The sequence below is a fragment of the Rhinolophus hipposideros genome (assembly GCF_964194185.1).
Source record: "Rhinolophus hipposideros genome assembly, chromosome: 16".
NCBI classification, from domain to species: Eukaryota; Metazoa; Chordata; class Mammalia; order Chiroptera; family Rhinolophidae; genus Rhinolophus; species Rhinolophus hipposideros.
In genome coordinates this window covers 43,807,337-43,827,711 of record NC_138062.1, presented here as the reverse complement: position 1 = coordinate 43,827,711, position 20,375 = coordinate 43,807,337, and the positions used below count along the sequence as shown (strand labels likewise).

The following is a 20,375-nucleotide window of genomic DNA, read 5'->3' as shown; positions in this document are numbered from 1 at the left end:
ATTCCAGGGGTGTCTCAGCCAAGAATACAGAAGGGCAGAGGGACCATTATTATACCATATTGCCTACGTGTGTAGTGGGTTATATACCATCTAGGTTCATGTGCTCTCTGGGATATTCACACGACGAAATCGCCTAACAATGCATTTCTCAAAACGGATCCCTGTTGTTAAGCGGGACATGACTGTATTTGCTTTCATGTGTCTTTTCCATCTGCGTTCACTGCGGTTATCTCAAACCTTCCTTTGTCAGTATTTTTATTTTAAATCACTGGCTGAATTTTGTTCTCTGTTCATTATAATGTACTTTTTAGTTCTTCCGTGATGTTGTTTTGGCCTTTTTGTAGTAAGCCTGCACCTCCTGCTGTCTTACTTTGTTTTGTAATCATCTTTGAGCTGTTTTTATTGTATCCGTGATCTAAGTCAGTGATTCTGCAGTGGGAGGCAGTCGTGAGGAATTACGTCTTACTTTCAGTTGACATCTTTGTCTTTTGCTTGGTTGGCCTGCTGTTTCTCTTTGGGTTCATACTGGTGCTATCTGGCGCTGTTTGCTCTAAAATAAGACAGTGACTTTCTCCCCATCATGTTGAGGTAGATTTGTCCCCCACCCAACAACAGCAGTGCTGAGAGCTGGGTACTTATGACCTGTATTCTGTAGCCTGAATGAGCGGTGACTGCAGATGGGGGGTGGGGAAGATACATCTGTCCTCTCTTCTGGGACTTTTGGTGATGGCCCCCGTGGTATGGCTCAGTCCCCTTATTTGGGAGGTGTGTTCCATTTCTGTTGGAGGGGGAGGAACAGCCACTGGAATTGGACAGTTTCCCCAATTCTGTAGGTGGCCTTGGAGCCGTTGACCATGAATACTAGGAATAAATTTCCCTCACAGAGAGTCAGCCCATTGTTCTTCTTCCTGTTTCACCTGTTTGTTTTTTGTGTGTCCCAGGATCTTTTCCCACTACTCCTACGTTGAAGAGGAAAAAGAATTGGTGGCAATTTGCCGCTCTCCAGATTTGGGGGAGGTTAGTAAGAATTCTCCTGGTTCCGCTCTCGTCACTATGGCTTTCATGCCTGGGCCAGCGCTAGGAGATGAGCCATGTGGGTGCCTCCTGCATTCCTTTCCTTGCTTCTGGTTTTGAAGTTATTGTATCAGAATTTGCCTGTTTCCTTGTCTGGCTGCAGTTGGTGACTTTTTTTTTTTAACTCAAATGTTAATTACCAGGGTAGGAAAATTATGATGCCATTTCAATTCTCCATTTTAACTCAGAAATTCTTATTTTTATATAATGTTTCAACATACTTTATTTTCTTCAGACTCATAAAACTCTGCAGGTTTATTTTTCTCTTTCCAAACTAAGGAAACAGACCTGGTGAGATCAGTGAGTTGCTTAGAGTCGTTGCAAATTAGACTTCTCACACCAAGTCCAAAATCAGGGCTGCCTAGTTACTAGCACCCACTGTACTGAAGACACGTGTGGGGTTTTTGATTCCTCAGGACCTACACCTCCACCCTGAGGTCTGCAAGTTTCAGGGATTTTTATACACCTCTCCTAATGGGGACTCAGAAATGTTGCCTCTGGACTCAGCCAGAGCCATCTGCCTCTGGGAATGTCCACTAGGGAGATCCTGGTAGGCGGACAGTTTCCAGCCTTCCAGCGAAGTGGGGTGGGACTGGACAAATACCAAGATTTGAAGGTCTTTTGCAGAAATGAGCTGCTGGCAGGAGGGAAGCCCTGAGGGGTGGGAGCTGCCTTGCATGTATTAGCTGGCTCTTTGAAGCTCCCAGCCCGGAGGGTGTGCTGAGCCGCCCTGTGCCTGTGACACCCCCTGCTGTCTGTCCCAAGCGGAATATCAGAGAACTAGACACCTCCTTATAGTGTTTGGATTTCAGGTGGGGAGAAGACAGTTGGGGGGGGACACTCAAGATGACTCACTGAGGCTAGTCAGGAGTGGGGCCAGTGCTGAGAGCCATCATTGCTGTCACTGCAGGTCCCCACACCTCCTTCACCACTCCTCCAACCTGCAGGGTCATTCTTTGGTGTGGACAATCAGCCTTTTTTCACCATTGAGTAAAGTGTTTTGTGAAAACCCCATTCAGACTGCCCTTGCATAGACTGCTACTGAGCTACTGAGACCCCAGCTGAAGAGCTCCAGCCTCGTAATTCACCGTGCTCCCACGTAACCCATACCTGAAGGGGCCACAGAGTCGGCTTAAGCGGGTAGGGTTTCAAACACACATCTTACCCATTTCCTGTGGCTTACCAGTTGGCCTTGGAAACAGTTGTGCCTTAGCAAAGTTTGTCTCTGGAGCATTTGATCTTATGTTTCATGTGGCATTGGTTGCCCCAGAGGAATCTGAAAGAAAAGGGTGGGCTTCTGGTCAGCGTGCGTCAGCGAAGGGAGTGCGTGTTTGGAGGCCTAGCGGCTCCCAGGCCCCTCAGACCTCTGTTGCCTGTTCAAGTCACATCAAGTCGACACCCTCTGGACGAAGCATCTTGACATGTCACTACTTTGTCACCCCAAAGAGACGTAAACGTTTGCTCTTCTGAGAGGGGAGATGGACACAGAAAAAACTGCGGCATGGTAAATCCAACCGTCAGATGTGTGCACAGGACGCAGCGCTGCCTCTAGGATGAGACACTTCTGGACGAAGTGAAGGGGTGACAGGCAGGTGAATCCTGATTTATGAATTAATAAATTCCTCTACCAAGAAACTCTATACCAAGATGGTAAGGAAACTTCTAAAGTTCCACAGAGGGTCTGAGAACAAGCCCCTCTGGCTGACTTTCTCACAGGTCTTTTATTTCCCACCCGGAAGGGTTGGATCTGGCGCCTTGGAGGCAGAGCGAAGGCACTAAAATAATTCATTTCTTTGAACCCAAGCCAAGTGAACAAAAGAGTGGCGAGACTCCACCTTCTCTTCAGTGGGAGAGCCTGGTCCTCGGAGCCAACAGCACACCCAAGGCTTTGTCCCTCCAGCTTGTGTTCCTGTCCTGCCTGTATGCTCTTCTTACCACTTCTGCAAGGTGTCCTTGAGGGCCGTTGGCGCAGCTCCCTGGGAGGGCTGGGGTGGCCCCCCGCAGGCACGCCCCATGTGCATGAGCAGCTGGGCCACGCGGCGTGGACGTTGCCCAGCCTCGCCATCCATCCAGATGCACCAAGAGCTGTATGTGGTTTTTCCCCCTCTCTTCTTTCTTTCCTCAAAACAATCTTTCATAAACCTCTTTTTATCCCGAAGAATAAGTTATAGTTAAGAGGGGAAAAATCTCCGTGAAAGCAGAAAGCCCCCCTTTTGTATCCGCCGAAAGTTCAAGGTCACTTGGACTTGAAGAGTCTGTAGCAACTCCGAGGTCCGTGGGCCAGGACTCCTTACGGCCCTCCTGGCTCTGGGGGGGAGGGGGTCGTGTCAGAGCGTTGTCCAGGCAGGAAGGCTGTGCTTGCTGAATGTACCCAGCCACTCAGGCTGCCCTAGCAGCCGTGCCGAGGGCTGACGGGCCACTGGGTCAGAGAAGAGCACGTGCTTCGTTAATGCTGACCTTGAATGTCCAGGTGAAGCTAAAATCACCCTGGACGTCTCGTACCTGAGGTATTTTAATGTTTGTGTTTTCTGATGTTTTTAAGTTGCTGGAGATACATTTGAGAAATATAGCTGAAGTCCAAACAGTTGTTTTTGCTGAAGTGATTCTACAGAAGGAAACCTGTAACAGAGCCCTGCCTCGAAGGCATACCTGGGGGCTCCCCTACACAGGTCTTCAGAGCATCTCATGCCTGGATTTGGGGTGTTTGAGGGGGTTGATAGAAATTGGGAATAGTCTGCCCAGAGACGTGCAGGATTTTGTGGATCTCCATGGGACCCAGGTCATGTATTTTTGTCTCTCCATCTAGCAGGGACAATGGTTAAGAGTGGCTTGACTTTCGTGTTGTTCAGGCCTAGCTTCTGTTCATGAAAAATTCAGTTTGTGGTTTTGCTGCTCTACTTACTGGCTGTGGATCGTGTTTCCTAATCTCTGAACCCCAGTCTCCTCATTTAGTAGATGGGGATAAGTGTCCTGACTTCTCTTAAAAGAATCCATGAATGTCAGTGCTTACTTAGCAAGGTGCACACTGGTAACACGAGCTGCTGCCCTCATCATCTCTCTGCCTCTCCTTTCCTAAAGCCACTCAGGCCTTCATCTTGACAGTCCAGCATGTGCCTTAGAGTGTGGTCAGCTGGAGAACAGCTGTCTTTGAACACTGGGGTTAGCCATTTGAGCCTAAGATCCACACTCCGTACCACAATTTAACTTTTGTTTTTTGGTGGAGATTTGGCATTAAATCTTCACAGTAATCCAATGAGATGGCTACTGGTTTTATAAATGAGAAAACGGAGGTGTAGAGAGAAGGTAAGTAACTTGACCAAGGTCACTTGCGGTAAACTGTGATGCGGAAATTTGAGCGAGGGTCTTTCTGATCCTAACGGCCATGGGAAGCTGCGTCACTGCTCTGGGTGATTCTAGAACGTTGACGCTGGTGAATAACTTGCCCAAGATCACACAGCTGGTAAGTGGCAGAGCCAGGGTGCAAACAAGCCTGCTCTGAACCACTCGGCTGTCGTGCCTCTGTCCCCAGCAAAGGCCTGGAGACGGAGTGACTGACCCACTGTGAGGCGTTGTGCCTGGACAGGTGCGGAAACAACTTCAGCGACTGCGTGTCTGGATCTGGATTAAATAGGAGGCTTATTTTCCCTTCCTGATATTTCACTAATTAAATTATAACTCCTGAGGGAAATGACTAACAAGTCATCAGTCCTACTCCCTTCAAGCTTGTGTTTCTCTCTGTTCCTTTTCAGTTCTTACACTGTTACATAATTGTTCTGCTTCTTAACATGAAACTCATCATTCTCCTTTTTAGAGTTGCATACTATTCCATGAACTCGATATAATTCACTTGACCAGGACACATCTTTCTGCATGTAGTCTTTTTATTTTTGAATTGCTTCTGTTCATGTAAATTCTAGGAGGTAGAATGACACATTCAAAGGATTTAAATACCCCATTATCATAACTTTCCAGGAGTTCTGCCCCACCATTGTAACTTTTCTGGAAAGCCAGGTAAAGGCATTGGAGAAAGGGTGAGGAGTCAGCTTTGATACTGACTGCATTCAGAGTCTGAGGAGAGACTTGTCCTGTGGAGTGTGGCTGATGGGTCTGGTGGCGGCAGACGGGTGAGTAGGAGGAAAGGTGGGTTTCTTAAGCATCACTCTTCACCTGGTTTTTTGCTCTGCAGGCTGTTTGTCACCATGAAGCTGCTGCAGCCAGCCTTCCCTAGTTGCTTCCTGCCGATCCTGCTCAGCTTATGGACAGCTGCTCCTGAGGCTCACGCCGTGTCTGTGGAGACGCCGCCCGTCAGTGCAGCCTCTTTCCTACAGGACCTCATGCATCGCTACGGGGAGGGTGACAGCCTCACGCTGCAGCAGCTAAAGGCCCTGCTTAACCACCTGGATGTGGGAGTGGGCCGGGACAATGTCACCCAGCCGCTGCAGGGACAGAGGAACCTCTCGACGGTAAGGCTCCCAGCCGCTCCACACTGTCTCTGTCCTCTCTACTCCCAACCCAACCAGGCGCAGGAGCCGAGCTGCTCTGGGCAGGCAGGGCTGGGCCAGACAAGCCTTGATGACAGAGCAGAGAGGCCACTTCTTCCCCTGTTGTCTGGATTAGCAGATCAGAATTTCCAGCCACACCGCCTGCCCTCCTGCCCTTTGGTAAGGTTTGGATGCCCTTACCAAAGGGCAGCTGTGAAGTGGGGGTCTCCGCCTTGTAGACTCTTCCTCCCTGGACTGCTGGCATTTCTGATAGAGTTTATAGTGTACAAAGCCCTTTGCCCACTCGCCCAGGTGAGCTTCGAGCACCTCTAGGTGCAGATGGAAAATCTTCGTTCTGGGGGAGAGAACACTGAGGGTCCCCAGTGAGTGCCTGGAGGGAGCAGGTCTTTTGGCTCCTGGCTCTCTGTCCTTTCTTCCATGTCATCTTGGCTAATCTGAGTCTGAGGCTATTTGAGGCAACCAGAGACACGTCAGCCCGCAACGGCTTTCTGTCTCTACTTTGTTCCCTGTGCTGAGTGTTGAGAGAGCAGGGACAAATGAGTCATGTGTAGGGGTTTACCGTTAAAATGCGGAGCTCAACCAAGAACAGAGTTAGCCAGTACTAAGACGAAGGGTTAAATGCTGTGGGTTTTAGACAATCATTGCAGGATTCAGAAATGAGAACGGAGGTGAGTATGCTACAGGAGTCAGAGCTTGTGGTGGAGGTGTCCTAGAGCTTTGACTTGAAGGAGAGTCGAGTTTGGAGAGGTCCAGGGGGCCCCTGTGTCCTGGACGCAGAACCCCAGGAGTGTGCTGAGTGTCTGAGTCCGTGAGGAGGCGGCCCCGGGGGCTGGTGCACCAACCCAGACGCTTCCCGACACGACTGCAGTGTGTAGGTCAGCAGAATCGAGCCCTCCGCTTTGAAAGCCCTGCACTCCCGTCAGCACACCCAGGCGGCTGACTATCTGGAGACAAATCCACATGAAACCAAGCTCAGGTAAAGACTGAGATGCGTAAAGTAGAATTAGAAGGAAAACTGCCGTGTTTTACAGGGACAGTGTGAGAACCATTCCTCTGCCACCTCGCCAGGGGACTGAGAGTTTGTGTCTGCTGAACGGCCTACACATGCTCCATATACGCCAGTAGCTCTGGAGAAATATCTAGAGCCTGCATGTTAACGTAATAGCTCCCTGGGCTAGTGTGATGATGTGCAGCCAGATTTGCTATCTGCTTGAAGCTCTATCTTCAGGTATCCAAATAGCATCATGTTTTCTAGAAACCACGCTCTGGTGACGATAACTGGAATTCAGTTGCTCCCAGAACCTCTGGGCAGCCCTTGACAGATGTTGTGCGTCAGATACGTTTTAGCCCAGTGACTGATCGCTAAGATTCCTTATCAGGTTTTCAAGTTGAAGGACTACCTTGCTGTCTCTCACTCCTGGAGGTTAGTCTTACAGATTCGCTCATATCTGGACAATTTGATCTTTTTTTCTTCCCCCTCTTAGAAGGCTGAGTCAGTCGTCGACTAGGGCAAGGTATGACTTTGGGTTCTAAGAGGCTTTCTGCCCCTGGCCTGTGTTTCAGTGCTTCAGTTCCGGAGCCCTCTTTGCTGCCCACAACTTCAGCAACCAGTCACGGATAGGGAAGAGTGAGTTCCAGCAGTTCTGCCCCACTATCCTCCAGCAGCTGGATTCCCGGGCCTGCTCCTCCGAGAACCAGGAGAACGAGGAGAATGAGCAGACAGAAGAGGGGAGGCCGAGCGCATTGGAAGGTGAGCTAGGACAGGAAGGGCTGGTCCCCTTGCTCGCCTTCACAGGGACCTCTGAGCTGATCGATAGTGCGGCTCGCTCAGGGTCTAATCGGTGACCGTGTTACCAAGATCTGGAGGGGTGAGTTAGAGCAATGGTCATGCGGTGTCTTTGCACTTACAGGCCTGCTCCAGCGTGTTGTCAGACGGGCCAGTGTGGATGCTGAAATCTCAGTGTTGGGTTCTTAGACCAGCCCAACTGTGGATTGCTTTTTATGGCCACTTTTCCATTTGTGTTTTCATTGACCTACAAGGGGACCGACGCCTTGGTTTTTCAGTTTAGCACTTAAGACCTTATAAGGTCTGCCCTTCGCCCACGTCATCCTTTCCCCTCCCCGCCCGGTACCTCTGCTCCAGCCTCAGTGGACTCACTATGCTCTGTGAGTGTCCACGCATCCTTTGGGCCCGGATTGACCTGCTGAAACGTGGTCGCACTGGTGTGTGCCATCCGACACTTGGTAGCTAGCGTGTGCTGCCCGTGTCATGCCTTATTGTGTCTTGCTGTCATTCTTTAACTCTTAACCTTTCCTGGTAGTTTTTCGTGCCTCCATCGAAAAGGTAAGCTTCTTTTGGATAGCAACTTTGCTGTGTTTTTTTCGGCTTCTCCACAGCACTCAGCAAGAGGCGGACTGAACACATATTTACTGATGGGTTGGTAGATGTCTGGTGGAGGTCTGTGTATCCTGACCACAGCTGAATTCAGAATGGGCTGCCCAGGCAGCAGGCACCCCACCCTCAGTAATGGAGGCCCCCGTCTGTTCTTATTCCTCCACAGTGTGGGGCTTTGGTTTCCTCAGTGTCTCAGTGATTAACCTGGCCTCTCTCCTGGGAGTCCTCATCCTGCCGTGCACGGAGAAAGCATTTTTCAGCCGTGTGCTCACTTACTTCATCGCCCTGTCCATTGGAACGCTGTTCTCTAACGCGCTGTTCCAGCTCATCCCAGAGGTGCAGTACAACAGACATGCGTGTCTCCTTTCCCCGGGGCGTCCACAGCTCAGCCTTCCCTAAACCGACATCCCTGCCCCTGCTCCCACCCTGCGCTCCAAGGCACCTGACAGCTGCCACCTGACAAATTAACTTCTCCCTCGTATCAAGGGACACAAATGACTTCTGACTCTGGATCTCAAGGGCCTTCTCTCATTCTTGGGGCATCCAGGTTTGCCTCTGGCCTCCTCAGGCAATGTCAGGTGCAAGGCTCTTAGCATTTTGCCCTCCTGTCGGGGGGCTCTCCTGTCGAGAGCCTCAGTGCCTCTCCTAAGCCCAGTTTGCAAGGCTCAGAAGGAAAGCTGCAGCTGGTGGTCTCTGTTTGGCCCTTGGGGCTTCGCACCCTTCTCTTCTAAGTAGAGGCCTTCGCAGTACTCAGTGGCGGCCACCAAAACACAGAACAAAGACTTTGAACAAAAATAAATGAAATTAAAATTACAAGATAGAGGACAGGGGCAATCCATCTTTCATGCCTTGCATCTTGACTTTTTCCTGATAGGACGGACTTCCTGGTGCCCTTATTTGACTGTTTGAAAATGTTTGTTGATTTTGTTTTTCAATTGTGACCACTGAGGAGCTGAAAAACGTAAAACCCAAGTTGACAGCCTGCTCCCCTTGTCAGCTCAGGCAGGGACATGCTCAGGGGGTGATTCCAGGGGGCCTCCTTTGGGCGTGGTGGCAGCCGCCTTTCATAAAGAGCTCGTTCAGTGGCCGCTCAGCTTTTCCTAGTCAGAAGACTCACCCCGAAGAGATACCAAGTGTGGTGCCTAGGTCTTGTCTGTTCTTTCTCAACAAGGAGAGAAGAAATCTGGTTTAAGATGAACCATCTTGATGTTGGCTCAGAATTCTACCTGAATCTAGCAAGCACTTCTCGGGGGAGGCCTCATCTTGGGCTGTTTTTTTAGCTCCAGAAATAGAATTTATTAATTTTTTTAATCATTAAGTTAAATGAAAAATGCCTTATTGCCTGTTGAACGGAAATACAATAATTGCACGTGCTCCAGCCTGTGGCTCACAGGAGTGCCTCATCCTGGCTCAGTTTGGTCCTGACCAGAGTGTGGGATACTGGGAAATGGTAGAGAAAATGTTTTCTGTGGCAGGGTGGTCTTGGAACTCTGCTCTCTACACTGGAGCCCTCTCAAAGCAAACAGAAACCAACCAGCCCCGAGAACTTAGGAATCTGGATTTCACGGGCATGGGGCCTTCCTCATTCTCCATCCCGCTGCCCTGCACACATGACTTTGTTGTATTTTGCACAAACCAGACTGAGCCAATGCTGTGTCACATGAGCTTGTGTGGTACGAGTTGGACACTCAGAGCAAACGCGGCAGCACAGTCGTCAGTCTCTTCCCAGCTGCTCTTATTTCCTCCTGAAGAGAGGCCTCGGGTCCAAAGTCTGCCCTGGCAGCCTCTGGCTGGACCTGCACACACCTCGGCTGAGTGAGAAGGCAGGTCCCACCCTGCCAGTCCCACTAGCTGGCAGGTGTGACTTGGGCCACCCAGCACGGCAGGGGCAGGAGCCACAGAGTTCCCAGACCACCTTGATTTCCTCTTTATTTCTTCTGAACTGATTAAAGGAAATTTCATCAGACTTGAATCACTAACAAATTTTCTATTTCTCTCTCCCTCCCTACTTGTCTCTCTGATTTTTCCTTTTTGTTGCCTTCGTTAATATCTACCAAAACCTTCCTGTTGCCTTCCCGTCCCCTCCCCCTCTTTTCCCCTAAATGGTGGCTGCCGTGCCATGGGGCGCTTGCCCTTCTCCCTGTCCTGGGTGGGGCTGGCTGTCCCCAACGGCAGTGTGGGGATATGGTCTCCTCTGTGTGACCGTCATCTCCCTCTGCTCCCTCATGGGGGCCAGCGTGGTGCCCTTCTTGAAGAAGACCTTTTACAAGAGGCTGCTGCTCTACTTCATAGCTCTGGCGATTGGCACCCTCTTCTCCAACGCCCTCTTCCAGCTCATCCCCGAGGTATGGCAAGCCAGGGCTCCTTATCCAGGAGCACACCGCCTCCTGGGGGGCCACGGGCTCAGTGGGAGGACCCGGCACTTCGATGGAAGGCAGAGAAAGGAGGTCCTTTCCTTTAGCAAAGACTTAGGCAGAGCTAGGAGAGGCAGCGTAGCTCAGGTTTGCGAGCTGGGTTCAGATCCCACCTCCACCATCTACAAGTTGTGTGACCTTGGGCAAGTCACTTAACCTCTTTGTGCTTCTGTTTCCTCATAATGTACAATGGGGAAAATAATGGACCCGACCTCATGAGGATGTCGCGAGGGTTACATGAGTTAACATTTATAAAATGCCTGGTGCCTAGGAAGTACTTTCTAACTGTTTGTGGAAAGATGTAGTGCAGTTAGGTCACGTAATGGCTCCCAATTTGGGGCTATTGGCACACACACTCACACCCACAAACATGTCAACAGAATCCATAGGTCGCAATAAAAAGATCGGTTCTCCTCAGTAAGGCGTTTGGGGCCAAAGGTGATCCAACTAAAATTCACATACATCAAAGGCACCTTTTTGCCCCTTCCCCCAGGTTAGTGAGAAACTTGTCCACAAAAGAGGAGGGAGCTCAGTCTTTGTGAGGTTTGGCGAGCAGCCCTGGAGAAGTTGCATCTGATTTGGTGTAATGTCTACAGGAGACCCGCTGATGACAGTAAGCGTGAGGCATTTCACTGTAGGTGGTCTGACAGGCCTGGACGGAGCTGCTGTGGAAGCTTAAAGATGACGCCACGTGCTTTCTGTAGCTCTTTATGTTTTCCAAGATGTGGTTCTGAGTCTTCTTAGTGGATCCTCAGCTCAACTCTTTGATATCAAAGTGATGTTTTATCCATTTATGGAATCAAGAGCCCATATCCCAGAGGCCAGATTTATAATTCCTGAAGCCATGCTCTTGTCCTCTGCCATCCATCATGGCTTTTTGTGGAGAACTGCAAGTTGCCTATTTTCACTCCACTTTTCCCTGGAAAGTCGACCTGAATGTGTCATTTCTGCTCTAGAAGCTGATCTTTATGTCTCTTAGAAAACTGCACTAGTGAGTAGAGGTTGTATTTCGTCCCCTTAAAACAGAAAGGAAAACCACTTTACCTTTTAAGCAGCCCAGAGTTCTGGTACTTATGGTCACTTTTATCTTAGACTTACTCCTGAGAAGGCTGGAGTTTATTCAAGAGGACTCTTTCCTGTCAGAAAACTGAGGAGGGGGTCACCGGACACTCCCAATGCCCCACCACAAGTCAGGAGTGTCCCTGAGAATGAAATTCTGATTTCTACCCCTGTGTACTTCCCAATGCATTCTGTTCTCCCCCCATAATAAGAGTTTCCAAAGAAGAACTCAAAACCACACCCGCAGAATTAACACATGCTGCAGTAAGACGGTCCTGCTCTCTTGGCTTTGTGGTCACTGGGAGGGCTGTGGTCAGGAAGATGCTGCAGGCCCTAGTATTTCACTGAGGAGTGGATTTCCTCTTTTAGAAAGTACAATTACACCACTGCCTTTGTGTTTACAGGCAGATCAGCTAGAGACACAAGGTAACGATGGAAATAAACACAGTGTCTTCTCTTTACGGAATTTGCCAGCAGAGCCTGCCCTTGTAGCGCAGCGCCAGGAAGAAATGGAGAAAGAGTCCTCATTAAAAGTAGAAAACTGTGTCCAGGCTGGTCTTCCTGATAGTACAGTTCTAAAGATGATCTGTCTTTTGCATCAGAAAATAAGCTAGAGAGAACCTAACAGGCCTGATGGTGGGACATTTGGGAAACATCAAAGGTCAGTTTTCGCTAGAAAGGGAACGGGTAGCCGGCAGTTATCCCAGGGAGCATGTCTCTCTCCTTTCATACAATCAAGGAAGTGGTTAAGAGGTGAGAAGGGGACCAGTGGAAATGTTTTTATTTTCTTAAACTCATTTTCTTTTCCTGGGTCCACAGGCTTTTGGTTTCAACCCCCTGGAGGATTTTTATGTCTCCAAGTCTGCCGTGGTGTTCGGGGGCTTCTATCTTTTCTTTTTCACAGAGAAGATCTTGAAGATGCTCCTTAAGCCGAAAAATGAGGTGAGGCCCAGTTGGTAAAGGAGATGCTTCTGGGGAAAGCATCTGTCTCCAAAATGCTTGTGTGGTAGTGGCATCGCCTCAGCCGCCCTCCAATGGGGGCTTGGGAGGAGGAAAGCCCACGTGGCTCATGAACAGACGCTGCGTTTCACCTCCTGTGGGTACTAGCAGGGGTTGAGGCGGGACTAGAGCTAGATCTGGCCTATGTGTCTCTCACTAAGCAGTAATTTATCCCCTCTGTCTTATTCTAGAGTACTTTCTTTACATACTTTTGTACGTTAGGAGACGAAGGAGGGGCTGGATACAGACATGCCCCGTCTGTGAAGTTACGACAAAGAAACAGGGCCGACTATTGTCGGATAGTTCCAGAAAGATACCTTGAGTGCCTAGTCTGTAGTTATCCCCCACGGAGTTGCTGAATTGACTAAAGTGATCTGTTGCAAAGGAGGAGCTCTATAAATACTTTGAGCTGTGCTGCCTCGCCAGAATGAGGGTGGGCCCTGCAGTCACGGCTTTGCTGTCGGTCTGGTGCCAGCCCCTCGTATTTCCCTTGGTTCAGCTCTCTAACCGCTTTCCCCGGTTTCTGTGCATGTGGCCTGCTTGCGTTTTCTCTGCTGGTGGAGTTGGGGTCTTCCCCGTGCTCGGAGCACTGACTCAGAATGGGTGCTCAGGAAGCTTGGTGGTTTTGGTGAGGGTCACACTCACCACTCCCTGTGGTTCCTCCAGCACCATCACGGACATAGCCACTATGCTTCTGAAACGCTTCCTTCCAAGAAGGACCAGGAGGAGGGGGTGACCGAGAAGCTGCAGAATGGGGACCTGGACCACATGATTCCTCAACACTGCAGCAGCGAGCTGGATGGCAAGGACCCCGTGATGGACGAGAAGGTCATCGTGAGCTCGCTCTCTGTCCAGGTCAGTGGGCCGGTGGGGGCGTTTAAGCAGTAATTGCCTTGATGACTCACTCAGGTCTACTGTGAAGGTCCCTAATCCACCCTCTGACCTGGGGGCCCTGGGGATGGGATGTTCCGTAGGACCTGCAGGCTTCCCAAAGCGCCTGTTACTGGCTGAAAGGCGTCCGCTACTCTGACATCGGCACTCTAGCCTGGATGATCACCCTGAGCGACGGCCTCCACAACTTCATCGATGGCCTGGCCATCGGCGCCTCCTTCACTGTGTCTGTCTTCCAAGGTATCAGCACGTCAGTGGCCATCCTGTGTGAGGAGTTCCCACACGAGCTAGGTGAGCGCATGCCTCCCACCCTCCTTCCACTCTGCTGCCTCGGTTGGTGACTGACACCTGCTCCCTACAGGAAGCTTATTGTAATTAATTAATATGTTCTCTATGCGATGTGAAAGCTAACCACTGATTCTTAACAATTGAATTAATCACCGAAAATTGATCATTGAAAGTGATGGAGTTTTTTACAGGGATGTCTGTTTCCCTTCAGTCCCATATCCTGTGGCTCAGTTTCCTCACCTATGCAATGGGGTTGATAACAGTACCTGCCTCAAAGATTTATCATAAGGATGAAAGGGGGGAAAATAGTGAAAGGAACTTCCTATGTGCCGAACACTATTCTAAGTGCTCAACACAGGTTATCTCTTACGTCCTGTTTAGCCTCCCAAAGGCTGAGATGCGTGTTAGAAGTCTGGTGGGTGGAAGAAGTAGGTGAGCCAGGGGTTGTTGGGAGGCCCTTCGTTGTATCAGAGGGAGTGTAAAACACCTGAACTTTGGAGACGCAAGGTCAAGTCCTGGCTTTGCCATTTATTGGCTTGTGGCTTTGGGAAAATTACATAACTTCTCTCAGTCTCAGTTTTGTTTCCTAAAAATACCACTTATTATAGTGGTGAGGAAAGAAGCTCCTCCTGTTTCACCATCAATCAAAAGAGAAATGAGGCCATCGTTCGCTGGTTGTCTATTTTGCATTATTTTCAGCATCTCAGCTGAAAGTTTTGCAGCCAGACAGTTCCTGGACATGAAGATGAAGGGAGTCTTGTCAGTGCAGTCTCATGTCTGGGGCTGTCTTGCTTTTCACCCAGACTTTATCCACAGTCTGAGCAATCTGTCCCCCTCATGCTCTCTGTCCCACGACCTAGTGTGACTCTTCTGTCCACAGCCTCTCCTCTTTTCTCCCCGCCACAGGAGACTTTGTCATCCTGCTCAATGCTGGCATGACCCTCCAGCAAGCGCTCTTCTTCAACTTCCTTTCCGCCTGCTGCTGTTACGTGGGTCTAGCATTTGGCATCCTGGCCGGCAGCCACTTCTCTGCCAACTGGATCTTTGCGCTAGCTGGAGGAATGTTCTTGTATATTTCTCTGGCTGATATGGTAAGTGTTCCATAGTTTATGCCGTGGAGACAAAACTGGACCAGGTAATTAAACTCATTGGCTGGGAGGACAGCTAAGGAGACATTCGTTTGGTTTTTTTGTTTTGTTTTTTTTTTTTTTTTTTCAGATTTTATTAGGGAAGGCGAACAGGACTTTATTGGGGAACTTCCAGGACTTTTTTCCCAAGTCAAGCTGTTGTCCTTTCAATCTTAGTTGTGGAGGGTGCCGTTCAGCTTCAAATTGTTGTCCTTTCAGTGTTAGTTGTGGAGGGCACAGCTCAGCTCCAGGTCTAGTTGCCGTTGCTAGTTGCAGGGGGCATAGCCCACCATCCCTTGTGGGAGTCGAACCAGCAACCTTGTGGTTGAGAGGATGCGCTCCAACCAACTGAGCCATCCGGGAGGGAGCTCAGCTTAAGGTGCTGCGTTCAATCTTAGTTGCGGGGGGCACAACCCACCATCCCTTGCAGGAGTCGAGGAATTGAACTGGCAACCTTGTGGTTGAGAGCCCACTGGCCCATGTGGGAATCAAAGTGGCAGCCTTCGGAGTTAGGAGCACGGAGCTCCAACCGCCTGAGCCCCCGGGCCGGTCCACATTAGTTTGTTTTTGATAACAGCTTTATTGAGGAATCATTCACACACCCCACAATTCACTTATTTAAGGTATACGATTAAGTCTTTTTAGGGGGACGGTAGGTTTTAAAGAGTGAAAATCTTATGTCATTTTAAAGGGTAAAAAGCATGTGTCATTAAAGAACACTGATTACTGAGCTCCAGGGTCCTGACTTAAATATTTAAGTTTTACAGAATAGATATTTATAGATCAGTGAAAAACATCGTCAGCAGTGTGTGGACCTATCTATATGTTGTATGTACCCGCTAACATGTGGTGTAACCATTTAAGTAGTTTTGAGTTTGCTAGTGAAATACCTGATTTGTCACATCTTTTGTATACCTAGCCTTGTTTGTTGGCATGACGTGTTCTTTGGCATGTCTTATTTTCACGTTATTTTCCACAGCCTTTGAAAGTAATAGTTTTGATGAGATGATGAGAGTGGACCACCACGATCCAGCCTCACCCATGGCAACATTTTAGATTCTCTCCTCTTTAGCGTGGAGCCCTCTCTGTGGTTCGGATCTTTTTTGACAGTTCTTGAATTAAAAGGCCTCCTCATTTTCACCTGCCTCGCTGGACAGCAGTGGAAGGCCTTGAGTCAGAGCTCCAACCTCTGGCCCCTTACACAGTTTCTGTTTCCCAAAGAGGTGACAGTAACGTTTTGGTAGCAAAAAGATCTTTTCAAATGTTTTTAAGGATTCCAATAAAAAGTTTATTTTTATCAAAGCAGTGATTTTTAGCCAGCATGTAAACACATCCAAGGCCACATGCATGGATAGTACTTGGCTTTACCTCGATACTTGTAAAGTACGGTTGACCCTTGAACAAAGGTTGGAACTGCACTGGTCCACGGGTATGTGGGTTTTTTCCAGTAATCACCGGTACTGTTTTCAGTCTGCGGTTGTGAATCCTCGGCTGCAGAGGGCTGACTGTGCATGGTTCTGCACCCTTCTGTGCAGGGACTTCAGCATCCATGAGTTTTGGTACTCACCAGGGCGTCCTGGAACCAATCCCCCATGGATCCTGAGGGACCGCTAAGGTTGTGGGGAGCCAAAAGTTACACGTGGATTTTTAACTGCACGGGAGTGAGCACCCCTAACTCCCAAGTTGTTCAAGGGTCAGCTGTAGTGGTAGCCACCTTGGAGAAAGGCTATTACATTCAAGTTCTAGAGACTATTGCTGTTAACTTTCTTTGTAAACCAAATTTTATGTATATATATCTTAATTATATCTGGGGTATATATTTATATCTGGGGTTCATATTTATAATTTATATCTTAATTATATCTGGGGTATAATTATCACCCCAGTAATAATAACTATTACAATAATCATGTTATATACTGTTACCATTATAATATAAAGATTAATATAATAAATATAGTTATTAGATATAATATCTATACTGCACTGAATTCTCCTGGACTTACAAGGTTAGGAAAGGAACTGCAACTCTCTTGTTTGTCTCTTCTTTCTCAGTTTCCTGAGATGAATGAAGTCTGCCAGGAGGATGAAAGAAAGGGCAGCATCTTCGTCCCTTTTGTCATCCAGAACCTGGGCCTCTTGACAGGTTTCACCATCATGCTGCTCCTCACCATGTATTCAGGACAGATCCAGCTCGGGTAGGGCCCTGCAGGAGCCAGTGGGAATGGAAGTCGGGCCCTTGGCTGCCTGTTCCCTGGCCCTGGGACTCGGCATCCAAGAAGCACCTCCAGCGAGGCAGTTATATAAAAACTGTGACATGGACTGTATTCCTGCACTAAATGTCAGCTATTTTGAAAATGCTCTATCTTAGTAATAAGCTGCCCTGGTGAACAATCTCCAGGTAGCACTTCTCTCCCTTTCCTGTCTCTTCTTCTCAGAGTGACTCTGGAACCTAAATGCAGCTTAGAAGACAAGCCTAACTTTTTTCTCAGCTTACCCTGGCCTCTATCTCTTTGAACCAGAGCTGAGAGATGTTGAATCTTTGGCCCCACCATGCAGAAATAGAGGCAGCAATTGTAAGCTGGTTACAAAGGTCAGGAGATGAATCTACATGCAGTTTGGGGCCCATGAATCTAAGTGTGTATCCTGGACCTCAAAGAGAACTGAAAGTTGGAACAGATGAGTAGGGCAAGGGGAGGGAGAGCATCCTGAGTGAGAGGGGAAGCAGAACCGATGATGCGTGTCCCATTCTGACGGTTCCTGGAGCCCACTGGGATGCTGGATGTTGGTTTTGTGGCTGCACCTGGTGTTTCCTGGCCGTCCGGGAGAGCAAGCATGTAGGTTCTGTACATTCAGTTGCCTGAACCTCCCCTTCTTTCTGAATTAACACTAACAAGAATGGAGGGCAGACAAGGAAGACCTGCAAAAAATCGACTGGTTTTGCTGTGGTTGCCACCACCCCTTCCCCACTCCCATCTTTGGAGACTTTTTAGCGCCTCCCTAGAAGCACATTCTGAGCACATTCACAATGCTGAGACTAGAGGGGAGACTGCACAAATTTACCTCCCCACCAACACGCGTGCTGCACAGGGGCAAGTTGACTTGCGGAATTGGAGTACAACTTGTGTTCTTTCTGACAATGGTAATCAGAAAAGGAGGCAGTGCAGGCAACATTTATGATTTGCTAATTAATTGCATAAGTAAAAGTATGAATAATAGGAACTCTTGAAATGGAAGGTCCAGAACGTAGGTTGGGCTCTGCAGATGTCTGTGGAACAGAGGACCTACTGATCACGCTGCGAATGGGTTATTAAACAGCACTGTCTAGGTTACCCCCTTCGTCCCTCACCCCAAACAAGAAAGGGCAAATCCTACATTGAATTGAATACTAACTGCTCTAACTCTCTTCAGAAAATGGCTTGATGGGCTCGTCTGTGAGACTGTAGGCCAGCCTCAGGCACTGTGGAGCCCTCTCCTCAGAACTCTGGCTTCAAGGGGAGCTAATCTCCAGGTTCACTAGGTGAATTGATTTATTATTATCATATTGATAATGTGAGATTCTTTAGCCACTTTGGGGAGCCAGTCTCTCCAGAAGCCTTTCTTAGTGGTGCCCACAGTTGCAGCCCAGGGGCTGTGTTTGCAAACTGATTTGTGTGCGTGACTGACAGTGCTGGCTCGTTGCCAACACCTGTGAGTTTTTCTCTTCTTACCCAGAAAGACTTTCCACTAGACAGTAATTAAAAGCAGCCTCTATTTTGTTGTTTTTCTCTTCTTGGGAAACATCCCTCAAACCAGAAATATTCTTGAAAAGAACATAAGCAGGAAATACTGCTGGTGATGCTTTATAAGTTTTTCTGCTTCTCTTGCCTGTTGACTGATAAATTTGAGAATGGGCTGAAGAGGAAGGAAAACAGTTATCAAGATCCTAGAGTAAATATCAGGACTGACTCCTGATAGGATTATGGTCCAGTTTTACCAAAGAATCAATTCCTTGACTGTTGGCATCTAACTTTTTATTATCATTATTATTGTTACTGTTTTAAAACAATTCTTTGTCTTTTCTGTTCTGTTTTTCTCAAATTGCTTTCAGGAGCTAGCAGAAAATAACAGTCAAACTTGAAGACTTGAGAAGATTTTGCTTTCCTTCACTCACACTGACGTATTAAATTTATAGTTTTAGCATTCCCTGTAGATCTGTCATTCCTTACAAAGACCATTATCCTTGAAGTACAATGCTAAGTTAGAGTTACTGGGTTTCTAGTTTTAGAAGAGCTCAAAAATGTAATCTTTACCAAATTAAAAAATAAAATAATGCAATAGTAGCATACTTCCCCTTTCTGTGCACATCTGTATTAAGAACCTTCCGTTCATAGACAGCTGCCTCCAGGGGAAATTCTCTTTGAACTGTAGTTAGTCCAGGGGCCAGTCCTGGCGGGAGCTTAGGATGGGGAAAACATTCAAATCATGCAATAGATTTGATGTTGCCATTGGCAACAGACATGCCTTGTGAGTTGAAAACGTGGGATTTCTTTTGGACTTTTAAGTATTGAATTTGCTGTTTTAAGCATTTGTACATATGAGAAGTCTGAAGAGCAGTGAATTTTGAGGACTTGTTCACCCCGACATTCTCGTCTTCAACCTGTCTTTCCCCAGATGGACCAGCTCCTGTTAACAATCGCAGGGGCAGTCTGTCCTGTGCTGGAGCAGTGAACCAGGAGCAGGGGTTCTGCTGGTCACCCTTGCCCTGGCTGACAGGCTGCCTTCCATCTTTGCCCCCCAAAGTCTTGTGTGTCTAGTGTCAACGTGGGGCTTCACCCTGGGTTTTAAAAAAGAAGGCTTCTCTGTGTGGGTATCCTAAGACTTGTTTTTAGTAAGTCCTCTTCCAAAGAGATGGTAGTATGCTGGAAATCTGCTGAAAAATGAGAAGTTGTGTGATTTTCACAAGAGGTTAGGTTTTTATTCATATTTCCTTTTACAGTTCTGCAGTTCCACCACAGTATTTTTTAAAAATAACTCAGGAGTTATGAGGATAAATTAGAAAAGAAAATAACTTAAGTTATATGGACTTTAAATGTCTTATTTGTAAGATTCTATAAATAAAGCTATATTCTGTACCTGTTGAATCCCAAGTGTGTGATCTTTTGCCATAACGTGGGTGCAATGAAGCCTGCTCAACACCAGGTGGCGATGGTGACTCGCTGACTTAGAAATTTTGAGATGGATTTTGAGATGGTCCAGCTGAACATTTGAAAAGATTTTAGAAGGATCCTTAAGTATCATAACATTCTCACTTTAAATGATGAATTTCTCTTTTATGGAGCCTGTGACTTCCCTGACGTTGCATGGCAGTGTTTCCTAAGAAGAGCTTGCCATCACACCTTTCCCCTGTGTTAAATCCATGATTTGAGACTTGAATGGTATACGTGGTTCATTTAAACCACATCTCCTATATGTCTTACAGGGGAAAGTTCTTGAAATTCTCAATCTTTCCTTATTCCTGTTTAGTCGCAGGGCCAGGGATTTGTTGTTTTACTTTGACAATAAAAATGAGCAGTAAGGTCAAAATTGAGGCGATCTCACTACTATATGCTATTACGTACATTAGAGACTGCCCAGTGTCTATCGC

The 20,375-nt window shown here is 48.0% G+C and overlaps 1 protein-coding gene across 2 annotated transcripts in view; it reads left to right on the top strand.

Moving 5' to 3' along the window:
* The window catches only part of SLC39A14 (solute carrier family 39 member 14), a 40,733-nt gene extending 20,870 nt beyond the window's left edge, over positions 1-19,863 (top strand). Inside the window, exons 2-9 of one of the 2 annotated variants that reach the window (XM_081077830.1) lie at positions 5,261-5,537; positions 7,140-7,326; positions 8,138-8,307; positions 12,264-12,386; positions 13,110-13,298; positions 13,418-13,625; positions 14,529-14,713; positions 16,805-19,863. In XM_081077830.1, coding sequence (XP_080933956.1) covers positions 5,274-5,537; positions 7,140-7,326; positions 8,138-8,307; positions 12,264-12,386; positions 13,110-13,298; positions 13,418-13,625; positions 14,529-14,713; positions 16,805-16,951 — 1,473 coding nt within the window. In that variant the 5' untranslated portion in view covers positions 5,261-5,273 and the 3' untranslated portion in view covers positions 16,952-19,863. Of the gene's footprint in view, positions 1-5,260; positions 5,538-7,139; positions 7,327-8,137; positions 8,308-10,146; positions 10,317-12,263; positions 12,387-13,109; positions 13,299-13,417; positions 13,626-14,528; positions 14,714-16,804 lie in introns of both variants that reach the window. The other variant, XM_081077829.1, reaches the window with a different exon arrangement.
* The last annotated feature ends 512 nt before the right edge of the window (positions 19,864-20,375 follow it).